The 21,266-nt window shown below is 40.3% G+C and overlaps 1 protein-coding gene across 1 annotated transcript in view; it reads right to left on the bottom strand.

Annotated features, from left to right (window-relative positions):
- The window catches only part of LOC129428110 (low-density lipoprotein receptor-related protein 1), a 216,796-nt gene that overhangs the window by 26,836 nt on the left and 168,694 nt on the right, over positions 1-21,266 (bottom strand). The window contains exons 57-71 of the mRNA XM_073875764.1: positions 19,527-19,710; positions 17,135-17,220; positions 16,910-17,029; positions 16,454-16,641; positions 15,450-15,655; positions 8,038-8,226; positions 7,803-7,951; positions 7,343-7,442; positions 7,140-7,250; positions 6,902-7,021; positions 6,507-6,629; positions 3,831-3,956; positions 3,360-3,476; positions 408-514; positions 165-297 (exon numbers count right to left, since the gene is read on the bottom strand). Coding sequence (XP_073731865.1) covers positions 165-297; positions 408-514; positions 3,360-3,476; positions 3,831-3,956; positions 6,507-6,629; positions 6,902-7,021; positions 7,140-7,250; positions 7,343-7,442; positions 7,803-7,951; positions 8,038-8,226; positions 15,450-15,655; positions 16,454-16,641; positions 16,910-17,029; positions 17,135-17,220; positions 19,527-19,710 — 2,059 coding nt within the window. The remainder of the gene's footprint in view (positions 1-164; positions 298-407; positions 515-3,359; positions 3,477-3,830; positions 3,957-6,506; positions 6,630-6,901; positions 7,022-7,139; positions 7,251-7,342; positions 7,443-7,802; positions 7,952-8,037; positions 8,227-15,449; positions 15,656-16,453; positions 16,642-16,909; positions 17,030-17,134; positions 17,221-19,526; positions 19,711-21,266) is intronic.

Below are 21,266 nucleotides of genomic sequence, written 5' to 3' on the forward strand. Positions count from 1 at the left end.
ACATTTAAGAATCAATTTTTGACATTTGTGAATCCATTTAGAATCATCCATTAAATTTCCCCCAACCCCAAATATGAACGTAATAATAGTTTTTATTTTCAGCTCAGCGATTACTTTGATATGGTTAATGTGTTAATGTGTGTTTGCGTGTGTGTATGTTTAACCTCCAGTGTCACAGTTCTGCTCATCGCTGCCATCCATGCAGTCTGCATCTGCGTCACACCTCCAGCGGAACGGGATACAGTGACCATTCTTACACTGAAACTGGTCATTATCGCATTTTATGTCACAGTCGTACTAAACAAACAAACAAACAAACAAACAGAAAGTGTTTACTATTCATTACAAATAGAACAGTGTAGGCCTATGTGTTTTCCTGCACCAGGTGTGTATAAATGATTGTGTACCTCATCAGATCCATCAGCACAGTCATGGTCTCCATCACACTTCCATCGGCCAGCGATACATCTACCGCTAGTGCATGCAAACTCACTCTCAGAGCATTTCCTGGGCACTGACACACACAATGACAACCCTTACACTTTAAATCTATTACATCGTTTCACACATTCAGAAGACAGGATAGATTCATTTACTTAACTGGGAGAGTGGACAACATGAAGGTATAGAGGGTATGCACGTGACGTCACCTTCGGCGAAAGTGACTGCGGTTACGCCCACTGAGTGGCAAAAAACAGAGCGGCAGCATTTTGTGTACAGTGTCAAATCAGCGAAAACACGGGGAAAATGCATCTAAATGGGAAAAAGCTGTTGTGCGATAGACTGAACAGATCAACAAGAATTCGGAGCTATCGTTTTATAGAGTGCCAAGAAACACAAAAAGGAGAAGTAAATTGGTCGTTCATGTCAACGTCCACAGACCACAGGTGGGTTGATAAGTTGCTAGAGTCACTATCAAGCAGACGTTTTACTTTCTACTTAAAAGTATTTTTCAAGTATTTGTATTTTATCCGTGTTTTTCTTTAACACATTCCAAAGCATATTATCATAATTTTTATTCTATTACATTTCATAAATACAAGTTTTGGTTTTACATTTAATATTTAAGTACATTAACATACTTTTACTCAAGTAAAACTACACAATTTTAATCTAATTAGGTATTAAATAAATTTTAATATGCAATTTTATAGAATAAACAGTATGATTCTATGCTTTAGAATGTAGTGAAGTAACATTTTTCCCAAGACAAACACCCTAATAAAGCACAGATGCTTGGAAAATGTAACTAATGTAACTAAGTATTGTCCACCGCTGCTATCAACTAAATTCAATTTAAGCTGATAATAGTCAGTTTTACTGCCATTTTCGCCGCTATCAGATATTTTGTTGCACGTTTGCCACTCAACAGTGCGTGCTCCGACGTGGTCACTTGGAAAACTGACGTCAATGCATACCCTCTATAGAGAGAAAATGAAAAGGGATCCACGGAGAAGAGAGGAGGTCCTAAAATAATGATGCAGAAAGTAAACAGAATCAACATTATACCTTAAAAAAATAATAAAACTTAACTCTAAATCTTAATGAATATTGTTTGAATATTAATCATATTTAGCTTTGCTGTGCTGTAGGGAGGCTCTAGAAGAGTTTTAGTAACATTTTGTCGATAAAAAATTACAAAATGTTAATATTGTTTGTAACAAAAATAAACTTTCTTCTTTGACATGTTTAAAATACAAAAATACTTTAATACTATACCTTTCACTTTCTCTTTAATGCAATAAACACCATTTCGGTACTTGATGTGACACACATAAAAGCATCACAGATTTGTTTTGGTTTGTTTTAATCTCAAAATATCTTAAAAAACAGTATGAGTATTTTAAAATCATATCATTTTCAGCTGTTTTGAAAGGATGATAGCAAAGTTTGTCTCATATTTATTCAAAATGTTCAACATACCATGTACTCTAAAAATGCTGTGGTTTTTACCCATGTTGGGTAAATATTCAACAGAAACACTGCTGGGATAAAACTGACCTGGGTTGTTTTAACCCAACTGCTGGGTTATTATTCCCAATGGTGGCATAACAACAACCCAACATTGGGACATTTTTAACCCAGCATTGGGTCATTTTTAACCCAGCAGTGTTTCTTTCAAATATTTTTTACTGCACATTTGTCACTTAACCATTTATGGACTACTAATTAAAAGTTGACATTTGGCTTAATTTGATTCTCAGAATCTACACTTGCTTAAAAAGGCAACTGTAAATGTAACTTCTTGAAATTATTCATTTTTACAAAAATTGAAATAAAAAGTAGCAAAGTATGGATGTGCAAAATAACATGTTTTATAAACAGTTAGTATGTGGCTTCCTGCAAGACATTTTTTGGGGGTCTTGTTTCTATCCAAGCTTTCATACTCTCACCTTTGGTTTTCTGCCTGTTTAGCAGAAAGACCACACAAGCTTCTCAATATATCATCAATAATCTGTCACTGACAGTGAAAGAGAAAGGTGGACATTTTGAAAATGGAAACCTACCTCTAACTCACATCAATGTGCCAGTGTGAAATCAAGAATAAACACAAGATACAGGTGACAGGTGAATGACCAGACATCATGAAAACATGAACACATGAAACATTGATGTTCATTAACAATGTGATTATGATCAAATAACTCAAAATGGCAGTGGTCAGATGAATACTAACCTCATAAGGAAAGAAATAAAGTCTATAAGCAGTGGAAACTAAGACTATTACAGATGCTACAAAATATAACTTGTCTACATCATCAAGAAACAGGATTTCAAACCCATTTTAATGCTAGTTGCGTATCTGTATTAATTTAAATAAATCTATTCATTTCCAAGTCAAAATATGTGATGATTACAAATTATTATTTGCTATTAGCATTGTTTATTACATTAATCTAAAATTAGGTTTTAGAAAATGTGCACTATCTACAACAATATAGAGTAAAACAACGATAAAATGTGAACAGTGTTTACTGTGCTTTATTGCTCCACATGTCATGATGTGTAATTGAAGCATGGCTCTGGATAAGGGCTGTGCAATGAATAGTTTTTTTTTAATCGAGGTAAATTAATTTTGTGCGATTAAAATATAAATTGCGTGCTGCTAGACCGATGTGTTTGTAAGGCACTTCTGAATGCACCACTGCCTATTGCAACACTTACTTAATAAAAAGTTAAAATAAATACACGTTTTCAACGTCACTGAGTAATCCTGTTAAATAATTGTGACTTTGATTGTTAAAAAAATAATTGTGATTATGATTTTGCCCATTAATGAGCAGCCCTACCCTGGATGTGTGACTTTAAGCAGAAGTCTGTTTTGGACCTCATGTATGTAACATGTCATGTAAACTTACCACACTTGTCCTCATCTGAGTTGTCACCGCAGTCATTGTCATAGTCACACTGCCAGCGGCCGGGCACACAACGGTTGTTTTTACAGCGGAACTGATACGGCTCACACGTTCTCTCATCTGGATACACACAGTAGTCACAAAATAAACATGATGTTAACTTAAGTACGATGTCACAAAATATCTACAAAATATTATGCCATGACCATAAAAGTATTTGGACAATTTTTACTTTGGTTTAATTTGATAAACCCATCATTTTTTTGGTCTTGTTTGAAAAGTGTGTTTTTCCATCTTTCATTATAATTAATGCCATTTGTTTATTATAGGCAATGAGTTTTGAGAACAATACGTTTGACCTTGTATTTTTATAATTCTGTTTCAAGAGTTGACTTCTAAAGTATATACTACTTTATATACGTAAACTATCATTTTTGTAGAGGTTTCTGGGGCTTTACGGCTGTCTGGACGCACCGCACTCCTCTTTGGGTTCATCTGAAGAGTCGCCACAGTCGTCCTCTCCGTCACATTTCCAGCGAGCTGGGATACAGCGGCCGGAGTCTTTACAGCGAAACTCATCCACACCACATGTCATTTGAGCTACAAGCAAAAAAAAAAAAAACATACTAATGCCAATACAAATCACTGTATTAGCATGTATTAACATGCTGAGAAATCGGGTAATATCTGATCATTTTGGATGACACATAACTTTGTCTGCTTGGCTGCTTAAAGGCACAATACATGTACAGTATGTCATTTTGCAGAAAGAGGTTGCAAAGCAATAGCAAAGGTGAAAGACATCAGTGTGGCTTGATAGAAACAACAACAGATTGTGGCACGCATTGCTCCCAGAGAATCCTATTTATGACATGAATAAATGGGACTCTTATTTTGGTACTAATTATTGACTACTGGTGTTTGCCACTCATACATCCAGGGCCCTATTTTTACCATCTGAGCGCATGGTATAAAACACAAGTTCACTTAGGTGTGTCCGAACCCACGCAGCTGGCGCAAGGTCTAAATGGGTTGTCCCTATTTTCTTAATGAGTAATGGGTGTGTTTTGGACAGAACATGCAATAAACCAATCAGAGGCTCATCTGTGAGAAGCGAACCTTTTGCTCGTGTTATGGTGGATTTCCTATTTACATGACACCTCAGGACACCAAGTACGCCCATGGGCGGATAAATTGGTGCAAATGCATTTGGGTGATTCTCGCCAAATTAGAATTACGAGGTGTCATGAAACATTTTGATAAAAAAGTAAATGCAAAGTAAGGGTATCAAAATAAGAAGCATACAGTTACAAACATCTCTGTGCTATTTTGCACATGATTTCAAATGACATTATACAGACTAATTTTGTTGTTTTTTTCCACATTTAAGAGGAAAATTTTCATTACCGCAACGTGTCCATGACTGGATTTGGGTTCTTTGACATGGAAATATTTATAATTAAAAAATCTAAAACATAAAAAGCTTCAGTGCATGTTATACTATAAACATTTACAGTAAAGAAACATGTGGTATTTGGTGATCATTGGTAAATGTAGAGACAATAATAAGGAATATAAATGTGTCCAAGACCAGTTTTCTCATCCTCCACAACAATTTCAATCATTGTTTAAGCCCTCAAGGAACTAACATTTAAAAAAAAGAAATTGTTGTAAGTGACATAATTGACTGTGATACTTAAGATGGCTACCAGGTAACCAGTTCTTATTTTTTCTCTCCAGATAAAAGTTGAAATTTTATTTGTCATAGTACCTAGACAACTTTTTAGTTCTCATTACCGAAACATGAGTTTGTAAATGCATATAATTAATGTAATATCATGTTGCGGCAATGAATTTTTTTTCAAATGATAATCTAAAAAATGTAAAAAATTCTACAGGAAATATTTTTTAAATCCTCTACAAAAATGGTTATAGTAGGTTCAGACCTTAATCTTATATGTGCATAGAAATGGGCTTTAAGGGCTTTTTTAAAAAAATCTGATGCTGGCAACCTGATCTCACGAATTTCCGTGGCATAGTCACAGAATTTTGTGCTCATTTTTCCTTGGCATTCTCAAGGATCTCCGCATTTTTCCGTGGCCCTGCTACGGACTGTCTTTTTCCGTGGGATTCTCACGGATTGGTAACTCAACTGTTTTGTCCTATTTTCTTACCATTTTCGCTTCGGTTTAGGGTTAGATTTACACGAAATGACATCCCTACCCAAACCCAACTCTAACCCCAACGCCAGGCGACAATTGTTTAAAGTTTAGAAAATATAAACGAATAAATCAGAAAAAATAGTATAAACCAATAGTTAAAGTGACATACAAACGCAAACACCAAATCTAACCCTAAACCGAAGCGAAAATGGTTTGAAAATAGGAAAAAGCAGTTGAGTAACCAATCCGTGAGAATGCCACGGAAAAAGACAGTCCGTAGCAGGGCCACGAAAAAATGCGGAGATCCGTGAGAATGCCACAGAAAAATTAGCACAAAATTCCGTGACTATCCCACGGAACTTTGTGAGATCATGTTGGTTGGATGCTGGACACCTTTTAAGTATGGATTTTGTGAGAATCACCCATTTGCTATTTATACATTGCTGGAGGTGAACATGATAACGGTGTTGGGCTTAAACTAGCAAAAACACTTGGTCAATAGCGCAATTGTTTTCAGTTACAATATTGACTACTTTAATGTCACAGCCAATTGGTCAATGCAAAACCACATAAAGTGAAACACATGACACCACTGACAGGCAATGAAGGAAGGACGTTAAACTATGAGTTCAAACATTTTGGATAATGTATGTACACAAATGAACAAAATGCTTGTAAACACTGTGCTAATAATGACTGACTATTTTAAAGCAAAAATCATATTGTGCCTTTAATATTTATTTCTGAAGACTATATGCACCAAACACCAATGACCACATTTTCTGATTTTAAGTACATTTAAATGAAATATTATTTAAAGTAATTGTTTATTTTGCAATAATAATTGCTTATTTAACAATTCTACTCACCAACCTGTATTAACCACTTTTTTATTTTCTTTGTATTTTATTGACATAGATACTGATTATTGTTTTATAAGTCCTTGCACACCCTGCTTTCAGTTTGTTTAATGAATGTATAATCTTACTGCAGTTGGCAGGTTCATCAGATCCGTCCACACAGTCATTGTCACGATCACACACCCATACCCGAGGGATACAGCGTTTAGTTACAGAGCACTGGAACTGGTTAGGCGCACACGTCACCTCCGCTGCATACACAAATACACTGTTATACTTTAATCAAACCACTTTCAGCAGGTTGTCTGACGTCACTACTAATCAAATAATACAATTTTGTTATAAGGAATGTAATTACGTAATCATTTTGTAATTTGTAATATGTATACATGGTAATAAATACATTACTGAAGAGTAATCAATAGCATAATAAAAAAAAAAAATTATCCAGCCTGTATTTGCGTACAAAATATGTTATAAGTTACAAAACATAAATGTAAATGAGCAGAGAAATTAAGCTCACGGCAGTCTTTCTCATCCTCTCCCTCGCCACAGTTGTCCTGACCATTACAGCGGAATATTCCTGGAATACAGCGACTGGGATTTGTGCATTTAAACTGACTGGGCAAACACACGTGGATATCTGTGAGCAAAACACACCGCCGTAAATGCAACGGCAACATTTCACTGACACAGTATGTTTATCTCCCAATGCTACGGTAATGCTGGCATATTTTTAGTGTGAAGTCATAAAAATGTACCGCAGTTGGCTTCATCCGAGTTGTCCTGGCAGTCGTTGTCTCCATCACAGATGTACGCTGGGTTTGTGCAGATGCCAGTGCCACACTGGAACTGACCAGGTCTGCATTTAAACTCAGCTGGTAAACACACAAACATGATTTATAACACTGCTCTCATACTGTTGTTAAAACGTGTCCACGTGTAGACCAAAGAAATCTCCATCACTCAGGGCAGTCGGCAGGCTCGTCGGATCGGTCGCCACAGTCGTCCTCTGTGTCGCATTTCCACCAGAAGGGAATACACTTGTCATTCTTGCAGACATACTGTTGACAGATGTATTTTATTTAGTCTGATTAAGTTCAAGATCCTAATGAACTGGCCTGACTGTTGGCAATAAACAACATATAAGTGTTCTAGGACAAAAACCTGCTTAAATGGATTCAATGGTTGTAATGGGAATTCTATCAGTTTTAATGGAAAATAAATGCCTTATTCAGTCCGCCACCATGTTGATTTCAAACCGAGGTTGTGAGTGATGGACGTTCAGAGCACGCGATTTAAACCTATTAAGGTTCTGGACGTCAATCCCTCTACTGGTCTCTACTGGTAATGTGGATGGAAACCAATAAGACACCAAAACAGACTACACAAAGAACTTTAAACATGAAGTTTGTTGTATTCACCTGGCTGGCGGTGCAGTTGGACATGCACTGTTTCCCATCAGCGGCAAGGTAGAAATTCGTGGGGCAGGCACATTTATAACCTCCACCAGGAGACAGAAGACACAAGTTACTGCAGCCCCCGTTGTCCGTCTGGCACGGGTGATTTGTGACTACAACAATAAAGTACAGTGTATTGAAAATCAAGTGGATTATGAGATGAAGTTACAGGATTTGGTTAAGTGTAGCGAAGACTTTCCTTCAGGTTGTCTGTAGGGATGGTAGATGTGGATGTCCATGGGTCTGTGCAGGGTGCTGATCAGCATGGTCTTGTTGGTCCCGAGGGTCTTGTGAGCTCTGTTGATGGATTTGGTCTCCCAGTCTGTCCAGTAGATGTACTCCTCGAACAAAGTCATGGCAAAGATGTGCGGAATGTCCTGACTTAAAACTGCAGCACAAACACAGGTGTTACAATCTTAACTAGAGGTCGACCCATATGCTTTTTCTCTGGCCGATGCCGATGCCAATTTTTAGAAATCAGGGCAGCCGATGGCCGATATGTTTGGCCGATTTTCTATATGTACATAATAATCAAAATGTTCTCATCATTAGCAGATATTTTAAATGTAAAAATGTCACTATTTAAGTCAAAGTATTAAAAAAATATGACTGGTCTTTCTGAAGAGTTTTACAACCTCCTCTGCACCATGCATTTATCAGACACAGATATTACCTTACACACTGTCATCATCTTTGATCAGTTTTTTACCATGGCTTTTATTGCTTTGTAGGATAAAATCGTTGGGTTACTTAACGTAAGCCCCGGTTCTTTGATAACAGAGTGAGGTGTTTCACTATGGGAATCGCTTTGGGCGTGACCAACTGCGGAAGCTCTAATGACACCACGTCTGTCTTTGACAGACAGGTCGACCTGTGACCAGGCTCCGCTCTACCTATATCAGCCAGGTCGACTCCTCCCTACGTCATTACTAGAGATTTCTTCCCGTCCAAGTGCAAGGAGGGAAGTGCCGGTGAAACACCTCACTCTGTTATCAAAGAACCGGGCCTTGCGTTAAGTAACCCAACGTTCTTTTTCTGGTTTTGCTCGGTGTTTCACTATGGGAGATATAGACCGCTTCCGGATTGCACCCATATTACTGTCCTCAAATGGGTAGAGAATTGCCAGCTCCCAGCACAGCATGTGCTAAAGACGGCTCTGAAACCTCCAGCCTATAGAATCACACAAACGTATGTGGTGTTGCCTAACTCGCCGCCGAGCAAATGTCCTGAACAGAGACCCCTCTGAATAAAGCCCATGATGTAGCCATACCCCTCGTGGAATGAGCTCTCAAGCCTCTAGGGGGCTGAAGCCCCCTGTTACTATAAGCGACAGATATAGCCTCCACAATCCAATGAGATAACCGCTGTCGAGATAACGGCTTCCCTATGTGAGGAGCAGCCCAAGACACAAACAGCTGGTCACAAGTTCTGAAACCCGCTGTCCTCTGAAGAGCGCGCACCGGGCATAACGCATTAAGCTTCTGATCCTCCGGGGAAGAAAACGGGGGAGGATGAAAAGCTGCCAATTCCTTAGCCGGGCATCTATATGCCGATTCCATAACCTTAGGCATGAAAGCAGGGTTAGGACGAAAAGAAACTTTAGTAAGCCCCGGAGCAAATTGCAAACAAGACGGGCTAACGGACAAAGCATGTAAATCACTTACACGCTTAGCTGTCACTAAAGCCAGAAGCAGTGCTGTTTTAAGAGAAAGATGCTTAAGACCCACCGCTTCTATCGGCTCGAACGGATGTTGAGATAATGCTTCTAAGACGATAGGTAGATCCCATAATGGGACCATCTGCTTAGATACTGGCCGTATGCGGCGCGCCCCCTTCATAAAACGACTTATTAAAGGGTGCTGACCTGCCAATTTTTCACCAAAACCTATATGGCAGGCTGAAATAGCAGCCAGGTACACTTTAATAGTGGAGAAAGCCTTCCCTTTATCCAACAGATACTGGAGAAAGCATAAAATATCCTTAACAGAGCACTGAAAAGGGATAACCACTCTCCGCTCACACCATTCTTCAAAAACATGCCACTTATTACCATAAAGTGTGCGGGTAGATGAAGCTCTTGCACTTTGAATAGTGCCGCATTCAAATTCCACCTCTCACGGGCCAGGCCCATAGGGCTAACATGTTTGGATGAGGATGGTAAATTCCCCCGCCTGCCTGAGACAGGAGGTCCCTCCATGGGGGGAGGGGCCACGGCTGACCTGACAAAAGTTGAACTATCTCGGCCACCCAATGTCGAGATGGCCAGCGCGGGGCTATCAGAATTAGTGACAGACATTGTTCCCTCACTCTGGCTAGAGTGGGGGAGATTAAGCTCAGAGGGGGAAACGCATACAGAAGTACGTTTGTCCATCGGTGGGCTAGAGCATCCACACCCAGCGGTGCATTTGCGTCCACCAGAGAGAAGTACAGAGGGCATTGAGGGTTTTCTTGCGAGGCGAAGAGATCTACGGCAGCCTGACCGTACCTCTGCCATAACTGGCTCACCACCTGAGGATGGAGTTTCCACTTCCGTAGAGAGGGTCTCCCCGGGACAGTAAATCTGCCCCCCTGTTTAAAACCCCTGGAACGTGGGTTGCTCTGAGAGATAGAAGTCATGTGTCGCTCCACACAATCAGTTTCTCTGCCAACCGATGCAGTTGAAGAGAGCGTGTGCCCCCCTGTCGATTGATGTAAGCAACCACTGTGGAGTTGTCTGTTTTCACTAAAACATGCTGACCGTTGAGGAAACTCAGAAAGTGTTTCAGTGCTAACCACACTGCTAATAGCTCCAAATAATTGATGTGTTTGTGCATCAGCTGTGGCGGCCACACGCCGTTCACCGCTCTGCCCATTAAGGTTGCTCCCCAGCCCTTTAAAGACGCGTCTGTCGTCATAGTTACCCTGGACGACACCGCCCCTAGGGGAATCCCCGTCCTGAGCGTCATAGGGTTCATTCAGTGTCTGAGCGCTACGGCGCACATATGATCGATTCTCACTGGTCGGCTGAGATGCCGGCGAGAGCACAGATGTAAATGCGCGATCCAGTGCTGGAAATCCCTCATTTTGAGAAGCCCCAAATGTACCACGGCGATCACTGAAGCCATAAGCCCCAGCATTCGCAAGCACAGCCTGTACAGGACCACTTTTCCCTTCTGAAAACGGGCGAGACATTGTGTGAAAGACGCTATTCTCTCTTCCGTCAATGTGACTCGATACGATAGGGAGTTTAAATTGAGCCCCAGATTTGCCGTATGCTGAGAGGGCACTAACCGGCTCTTTATCATGTTTATTCTGAAACCCAAATCGCTGAGGTGATTCAGGACCGTCTCTGCGTCCTTTATGGCTTGCTCTCTTGATGACGAGCATTTCAGATAATCGTCTATGTAAGACAATATTCTTATTCCCCTGTCCCTCAGCGGGAACAGAGCTGCCTCCACGCATTTGGTAAACACCCTCGGAGCTAAAGATAGCCAGAACGGTATAGTCTGAAATTCGTATGCTGTGCCCCGGTATGCAAACCTGAGGAATTTCCTGTGAGAGGGGTAAATGTCTATGTGAAAGTATGCGTCTGACAGGTCTATTGTCACAAACCAATCGTTTGGGCGAATCGATTGACAAAGTACCTTGTGTGTCAACATTTTGAATGAATACTTTCTTAGGTGCATGTTTAATATACGTAGATCCAAAATAGGGCGGAGGGCTGTGCCTCCTTTCTTTGGAACTACGAAATAACGGGAGTAAAAACCCTGACGGCTCTCCTCCTCGTGCACCACTCTGATTGCCTGTTTGCTCAGAAGGGTTTCGATTTCGGCCGTCAAAACCCGAGCCGATTCTCCCTCGGCCACTGACATAATTACCCCGTTGAAACAAGGCGGTTTTATGGCAAATTGTAGTCTGTATCCCCGTGAAACTGTTGCTAAAACCCACGGATGAACTGCGCATGCGCGCCAGCTGGCTATGCGGGCAGAGAGAAGGCCCACATACACTTCCGCCCCGCTGTTGACGCACAGTGATGACATCATCACGTGCACCGTGCAGTCTCCCGCTGAAGGGGCGAGCGCTCCCCCCAGCGGTGAAACTGGGAAAGTGCAATTCGTGTGTTTGCATTTTATGTTTTTTTTTAACATATCGCCCTTGGCTGTTTGCCTGGCTGCGATAGTGCAACATTTATTTTTATTTTCATATTTTTTGAACTCGGGGAGCATATCGCCCTCAGCCCGTGGCTTGGCTGCGATAATGCATGTTTTATTTTCAAGTCCCCTGTGTGTGTGAGTGCTTGGTGACACTGAACATGGCTCAAACCTCTTTGTTTTGTATGAACGAGAGGAGAGCGAACATAATGAGCCCTTACTGAACTCAGAACCGAAGGGCTGTATTCCCACCTTCTTCTCTTTGCAGGCGGAGAGAGAAGGGCAGGAGAATACTGGCGTGTTAGGTCGCACGCTTCTCCTTCTTGTCCTTGAGGTGGGGCGGGCGGTTCCTAGCCGCCACGGCCGCAAATGAATGTTTTCCCCAAGGTCCGGAGACCGGCCTGTTGTCCATTGTGAGCAGGTCTTACAGCTCTCGCGTTCATCGGCCTCCCTCTCGCCGCCGCGGCTGCTGCGAAGCCCTGCCGCGTCGGTTGAGAAGGCGGTCGCGTTGCTTGTTTGCGTGGCAAGCAGAGGTTGAAAGCTTCATCCTCTTGTTTCCTGAGGGTGCTGGTTTCTCTCATCTTCTCGAGAGCGGGCCCGAATAAACTCTTAGTCGGGTCGTAAGGGGCATCCATCACCTCCGCTTTCTGAGCGTCGCCCAGGCCTGACAGGTTTAACCATAACGCTCTCTCACCTGATACGGCTAAACCCATCACACGACCGCAGCCCTGAACCGCGCCACGTGAGGAGCGCAGGATCAGATCGTTCACCACACAAATCTCGTCCCAGAGCACCGGGTTCGGTGCTCCTGAGTCCAACTGCCGCCCCATCTCTTCCAAAATCTCCGCTAGATATGCTGACAGTAAAGTAACAGCATTCAGCAAGCACACGGATTGCCCCGCGTATTTGTACATCCTCTGAAAAGATGCGGCGGTCAGTCATTCCATCTTACTCGGCAGTGAAATCTGCGATGAGGCAGAAATAGATCGACGATTCGGATGGAGGTGATAAGCCACTGAAGGCTCCACAGCTGGGGGTCCGGCCAACCCCAGCTCCTCCATTCCCTGAATCTCCAGCATCGAATGTCCCTTGGTGGGGAGCTTGCTCTTAAAGGGGCTAGACCAATAACGATACATCTCCTTCATATACGCAGGCACGGCGGGCAGGAGCTGTCTCGCTGTTGAGTGGGCCGGCGGCAGCCTTTTCCCATCATAAAGGTCTCTCACGGCTCCTTCGGCGTCTTTGGTGGCTGGCCAGGCTAGGCCCAACTTAGCCGCGGCCCGTTTGCACACCTCATGTAGGTTGTTGTCAGCAACAGAAACTTAAAAACAAATGTGACCTACCGCTGTAACTAAATACGCAATAGGAAGATCAGAATAGCTCGCCACAACGCGGACGCTATTCCAATATTAAAGGTTGTCACTCAACACAATCCCTCCACTGATGTCGCGTTCGGTGCCGGAATCCAATGACGGTCCGCCTGTTGAACAGTTAAACGAAATCAGCAAGTCGGGATGCGCTGAGAGAGCTTGCTGCAGTCTCCCACGGGAAGAAAGCGCGAATGACGTAGGGAGGAGTCGACCTGGCTGATATAGGTAGGGCGGAGCCTGGTCACAGGTCGACCTGTCTGTCAAAGACAGACGTGGTGTCATTAGAGCTTCCGCAGTTGGTCACGCCCAAAGCGATTCCTATAGTGAAACACCGAGCGAAGTTAGAAAAAGAACCTTATTTGGTAGACCTGATAAAATATTTATTCATCATAAAGTTAACATAGTAAATGTCTATGTTTTTTAGTTGAGACTGTTATTTAGGGCAAATCTTTCTAAACACATTTACATTCTACAAACTGTAAACAAAGTGTTACTGTAACAACACGAAAAACATTTCCTCGGTGGATATGATTTGGTCTTCCGACCTTTCGCCATCGAGTCAGTTTTGTTTTGAGTAATAAAAGCAGGGAGACAGAAAGCGTGCGCGCGCGGCTCTTCTCTCTCTGTCACGCAAACAAAACTCATCATCACTCATTAATCACATGAAATGAGCCTAATCTTTGCACGGACAGTGCACCGCGAGACATAAGCCCGTCGCGCTGTTGTACTGGCTGCTTAATTCGCGCGATCCCGCCATCATTTAGTAAAGCTGTTTGTGAACAAGGCATGGCTGTACACACACGAGACGGGAGTGATCTGCTTGCAGCAAGAGGCAGCATCACGAGTTCTACAACAGCGCTTAGGTGCCCGCAGATGCGCCTGCCTATTAATCGGCCTAATTTTGCAGCAAAATCGGCCAAAGCCGATTTTTTAAAATATGCCAAAAATCGGCCAATTAATCGGCCGGCCGATAAATCGGTCGACCTCTAATCTTAACCAGTGGTTCTCAAAGTGCCCCGAGATTGTACCAGGGGGACCCCAGTTTTATGACATTATACATTAATTGACCATGAATTCTGTGCGATCAAACCTCAGCAAAATAAGGCTACAAACCAATAGCACTACATTGTAGTGATTTGTTTCATTCAAATTTTATGTTTTACAATGTTTTGTCATAAATTTTCATTAGGGGGCCACTAAGGGCACAAGTGGGGGGCTCTGTACAAAAGGGGGTTTGCATGCCGAAAAAGTTTAAGAACCACTGATCTAAACAAACTATTTAACAAGCAACAGGATTTGTGTGAGCGTTGAGACGACAGCACAAAGGTTCTGGGTTCGATTCATAGGGAACACACATATGGATAAAATGATTTGAATAAAAGCCTCTACTACATGCTTAAATGTAAAACAAAACAATAAAATATATTTTAAACTCCCCCACCATTTTATTCCACCATTGATGAGTTAACTCGTCAATTAGCAAAAAACGCTTCCTTGCCAATGATGAGTTTTTACATCAATGTATATTTCCGCTATTATCCACCAGGTGGTGCTCTTACACAACCTATAAAACACTGAAGCCTTCATTGATCCAAAAACAGTAAGAACTCTGTGTATGTTTTGATCATCGTCCTGAATCTGATCTCTAACAAAAGTACTTTACAAAAATGCAATTATCTCAGTTTTTGCTCAAAATTTTTTATTTTTGAAGAAACCTACCCATATTTTAGAGGTAATAAAAAGAGAACAAATGAAGATATGATGAAACGTCTGTTCTTTCATTTGATATATTATATGTTTATATATTTAAAGAAGAACATTTTCTGAAAGGTATTAAACTCATATCATGAAAAAATGCTGGTGCTGGCTGGCAAAACGCTGGCGAGGAAAGAGTTAAAAACCAGACAAAGAACTGAAGAGTTTCGTTGCAAAACGAGATAACTCGTTTTATGGTGCTACTTAGCTGTATTTTTAAGTTATGAAGGTTTAAATCAAAACAAACCAACTCCAGTTGAATTGATATTAATTGGAATGCACAACAAAAAAACGAGTTTTGTAACAAAACTGGTGGCATAAAAACATTGACGAGTCCATGTTCTGTATTTTCTCACCCGTGTGTCTGTTGGTTCCATCCAAGCTGGCAAATTCAATGTAGTCCTCTCTAGCGTCTGCCCAGTAGATTCGATCATTAATAAAGTCCAGAGTGAGTCCATTGGGCCAGGTTATCTTATCCTGGACGATTGCACTTCTGTTAGTGCCGTCCATCCCAATGCGTCCGATATGAGGATTATCACCCCAATCTGACCAGTATAGATATCTGACAGAGAGAAAACTCACTTCATCATCACAAGCAGAAGGACATTTTGGCAAAACCTTTTGTAAAGACATCCATAAAACCCAATCCCTGCTGACCTAGTCATGATGTTGGATGTACATTGTAAATTGTTAGTTTAAAGAATTTAGGGCCAATTTATCGATTCAGTTTCTTCCCACAGTGCAAACAATGACATTTCATGATACAAACAAATCAAATAGCAGTTTTTATAAACAAGAAGATCAAGTCAATTAGTTTAATGCCCTCCCAAATCGCTCTGAACATTATTGAATCTTTATGGAAAGAAGCGCAGTGCGCAATGTGAATTCGATTTTCTAACTTTATTATCAGGCAGTTAGCTGGAGGCTTTGTTTTCTTGAATTCATATTAGAGCGTGTCCCTATTTGATATTATGTTATGAGCATTATAATGTCATTAGATGTTATTGCAAATGGGCTGGATAATGGCTAACTACATTAAGAAGGCCAGCAGAGAGATACAGTATGCCCATAGAGTAAAAACTATTCACATACACAGTAAGAAGCACAATGAGTAATATTAGCTTATTTCTAGAAAACAACAATGTAATTTCCGCCTGAAAATATAAAAATATATGTTGTTTTATTTTGTTCAGGTTACTGCAGCCCCGCAGTCCAGTGTATGAGGATATGTTCACAGTCTTCAGATTTGTATTGGGTTTCAATGACTACAGGACTGTATATGGCTTTAAATTCTTTAATGCTCAACACTTAATTTGAGTCTACAACAGAAATTTTACACATAGCAATAGTCATTGTTTACCCATTTCGGACATCTACAGCTATGGCCCTGGGTTCCCGCAGTCCCGTGTTGACCAACACAGTCCTGTATGCGCCGTTTAACTTGGATACCTCAATAGTGTCCCGTCCTTTATCACACCAGTACAGGTTTCCACCCACCCAATCAACAGCCAAACCATCAGGGTTACTGAGAGATGTGCGGTGAAGAACCTGTCAATGAATCAATCCAATCTTCAACATCATACAAAAAAGGTACAAAAGCTGTCATTGGGTCAGCAGGACCCTATAAAATACGTACCATTTAAAGGGAAAAGTGTAGACATTTGGTACTAATATGTATCTCTTTGAGGTACTAATGCACTCTAGTTGTCTGTAGGTATAAAGGTGTACTTTTGAAAGGCTACCACTCCAGTGATCGTTTTTGAGTAGAAAGGTTTCATTTAAAGATTCAAGATTTGAATACAGCTCCATACGTTACCTGTACATTGCTGCCATTCATGTGCATGCGTCGTATCATGCTGCCTTGAGATGTCACATCAGTCCAGTAGATCATCTGCTGCCGATAATCAAAATCTAAAGCAACAGCGTTGTTCAAACCCTAGAAGTGAAAACAATTCATGGTACACAATGAGGAACAATCCAAAATATTGTGGGAAAATTGTGTCATCTATTGGTTGAAAATAAAAACAATCAGAAATCACACCTGTTTTAAAAGAGTGTAGTTTGTGCCATCCAGACTGAGCTTCCTCAAGTAGTAACGGTTGGCAAAGATGAGGAACGGCTCCTCGTCTATACAGGACAGAAAGAAAATGAAATTGGAAAACAAATTAAAACTTTAAAGAAACATGATACATTTCGACAGAATGAGACTTATCATTTTATGCACCACCTTGAAAAAATAAGTTAATGGCATGAGACATATAAGATCAGGTTCATCAGAAAGAAAAATGCAAGTCTAGAGTTTTTAAAAGTTTAACTTCAGTAGTTTTAACTTTATATATGTCTTAAAGTCAAAAAAGCAAGTTAATGGATTTTGATAAAAGATCATGGGACATTTGGGTTACACTTTATTTTGATAGGCCACTTATGGACATATTACCAACAACCTGGCAACACAGCGCTCTCTGGAGCAGCCTCACAAATGCGTACAACACACAATGCCATGATAGAGATTTATTCCAAAACATAACTGTAATATTATTTTGGTCAAAGCAATGAATGATAATCAATTATAGCAGTTTCAGGAGTGAGTCTTGTACAATCATGGAACAATCAATTAGGGGATTCACTCGTGCATTTAAATGCGGTTGTAACACATGAAAGTTTGCAGTGTCTATGAGGCCATAATTCATAAAATGTCTAAAAGTGGAGTATTGAAATAAAGTGTAACTAACAGTGTTATGTCACATTTCATCTAAGCATAATATTGTAAAGTAAATAAATACACTCTGTAACAATTTACACTAATGTTGTATTTGTTAACATGAACAAATATCAATACAGTTTTATAGCATTTATTAATCTTTGTTCATGTTAGTTAATGCCAATACAATTGTTCATGTTAGCAAACTGTGCATTAAGTAAGGAATAATTTATGACGGGCCATTGAATTATAAGAAAATAATGCACACCCAAGGTGGTAAAGCGGCACGACACAAAGTGGAGTTTGGCACAAACATTGCTCTGGCGCCTATTTTTAAGACATTTGACAAGTTAGGTGTGCGGTTATCAAAAAATAATGCATACCCACAGAACATTTCTCAACCAATCAGAATACAACATTCAACAGACCCGTGGTATAATTAATATTAACAGATAGAACTTTTGACATTATAAATGTATTAGTAAATGCTGAAATTAACTAGCCTGGTCCAACCAGACTCTCGTACATTCATTTCATTTGTACATAGAGTCTGGCCACGCTCCATTGCAAACCGTTACTTCCGTTAAGGAGGGTCCTCTGTGGAAATTTAAAACTATTGGATCTGGCCAGAGTCACTCAGGATCTGCCATCGGCGATCGCTAACATGTGGTCGTGACGTATGTCATGCGCCAAAACCGTCCGGAAACAACAAGTCCGAACGATCAAACCAACAAAACTTAGCAAACATTGTTCTTGCTCCGGCTTTAACTTCTGTATATTCGGCAGTTTTGCAACAACGGATCCAATAGCTTTTCTCACGTCCTTTTCCGCTGCCATTACTGAACTACAACTCAAACTGACGCACGACCTCAACAACATCGTTCTTAGCCACCCCCATCTGTTCGCTGATTGGACCTGCAGATTTTTGCAGGAGAAAACGAAACTCTACACAGCAGTCCCAGACGTAGTGCTGAAGCGAAATGAAAATAACGCGGAAGCACGTAGGAGGGCGGAGCCAGGCTAGAAATTAACATGATTTAAGATGAATAAATACTGTAGATGTATGTGTTAATTAATGTTAGCTAGTGCTCACCTTATATTACAAATTCAGCCTTATTGTAAAGTGTTACCCTTGTTGGTTTAATGGCACACTAAGGGGTTGTGCACACCAAAACTTTTAAATGCGTCTGAAAACGCCTGGAGAACGCCGAATTCCAGCTTTATTTAGCTGAGCGCTTTGGTAGCTCTGGTACTTCAGCTGTGAGCCGTTTGGTTGCTGTGGTAATGTCCCGCCCCTCCTCCACTGTGATTGGACGGCCGTGTGAAAACTGACATTGACGAGCGGAGCTTTACACCCAAAGTTGAATTTCTTTCAACTCTCGACGCTCAGCACCGAGTGCGGAAAAACCGCTGAGCACCAATTTTCAGCGCGGAAGAGAACCGCCAGCTGCTGGCTTTTTTGAAAAAACGCAGAGCTTCCATTGGAAACAATTGAAAACATGCACCGTCGCGGGCGTAAAAGTTTTGGTGTGCACGCCCCCTAATGGCACAAGACAGACATAAAACATAAAGCCAAACAAACCATGTGATGTTCAGATATCTCAACTATTTGAAAAGAACATAATGAATGTGACTTGTACTGTATGTATGCTCAGCTCAGTGATTCATAACCATTTATAAAAGTGTCTATAATCATCATACTGTAGGTAGACTGTCTGTCTAAGTCTCGTACCAGAGGTGGACTTGCAGACGGTGGGGTCAGTGGGGCTGAGCTGAAACCCATCCACACACATACAGCGGAAACTACCGTGTGTATTCATGCAGTGCTGTGTGCATGGATATGTGCTGCTACACTCGTCTATATCAACGCAGGTTTTCCCATCATCCTTCAGTCTAAAGCCAGGGTGACACCTGCACTGGAGACACAAACAAACATGAAATGTAAGTATCAGATGGTGCCACATATTTAAAATGTTTTTGCTAACTTTTAAATGGTGTTTCCTCAACAACAGGTGGTTTTATGTCCCAGGAGTGGATTTTTATTAAACAAGCTATTCGATTTTTGTTACATGAAGGTGACGTTACCCTGCCTTCATTATTTTAAATTCTTTTTAGCATACAGATTTTGTGTTGTACTATTGCCCAAAAACAAATTTTAATCTTTAAAAAAGGCCAAAATTCAATATTAAAATATATTTTCAAACAAAAAAAGAAGGGGAAATAAACATTTTGTAAACATTTTACACACATGACTGTCCCTCAGCTGTGCCATTATTTCGATAACATATGTATTTAGGAAACTTATAATAGTAAATTATCCAGGAAATATAGTCTGTCCTTTTATTTAATAATGCTGCAGATGTTAAATGTTTTAAATTGTTGGTTCAAAAAGATTGTTTAAATTACCCTGTGACATATGCTATACATGGCAAAAATTAAACTAGTAAAAGTGTTAAAAGGGCAAAATGGACATCGGTAATTGAAAGTTAATACAGTTAATCCAAAGCGAGTGGTCTGGAGTAATCATTAATTCATAAGTGCATCGTAAGATGACAAAGTTACAAGGTCACCTGCAGGACAACCAGCAAATTGGACTCTTGCAATGACGATAATGTAATGTTTTAAATGTATATTTATTTACATTTATTGGGTTCTTCTTTGTTTATTTGTTTAAATTACTTTAATATAAATTCAAATGAGAAATCAAATTTAAATGACTAAACATAAATTAATAAAGAAGGAAAACGTATTTGGTACAAGTTGGTAAAAGTTTTTTTGTATTTTGGTAAAAGTTGGTACTAGCAAATTGATAAATGGTTCCTACCGATTGCTGCTATAATTCATCTAAAAAAATTTGGAAGGGAAATGGGATCTAATTAAAGAAACTAAATAAATATTTACGGTACAATGCAATTATCCATAATAATAAATAAACATAGATAATAAAAAACAAATAATAATAATAATAATCTAAATTACTAAATAACGTTTTTACGTGACCATATCACGTATTTCTGTTTACGTGTCACTGTCACTTATTTGTTACTCAACTGTTTTGTTCTATTTTCTTACCATTGTCGCTTTGGTTTAGAGTTAGATTGAAATAAAATGACATCCTTATCTAAACCCAACTCTAACCCTAATGCCAGGCAACAATGGTTTAAAAATCAGATAATATAAAAAAAGTATAGTATAGTATAAACCGATATTTAAAATGACATCCTAACGCAAACACCAAATCTAAACCTAAACCAAAGCGACAATGGTTTGAAAACAGGACAAAACAGTTGATTAACAAATACATAACAATGACACGTAAACAGAAATATGTGATAAGGTCACATAAAAACGTGACAGTGTCACGGAAAAGATTCACAAATTTACGTGACTATAGGTACGTAATTTCATTATACAGGGTTGTGTGATCAGAACCGGCACGCAGCGGAGGGTCTTGTATCAAACTGAAGGTGTT

This window comes from Misgurnus anguillicaudatus, chromosome 14 (genome assembly GCF_027580225.2).
Source record: "Misgurnus anguillicaudatus chromosome 14, ASM2758022v2, whole genome shotgun sequence".
Taxonomy (NCBI): Eukaryota; Metazoa; Chordata; class Actinopteri; order Cypriniformes; family Cobitidae; genus Misgurnus; species Misgurnus anguillicaudatus.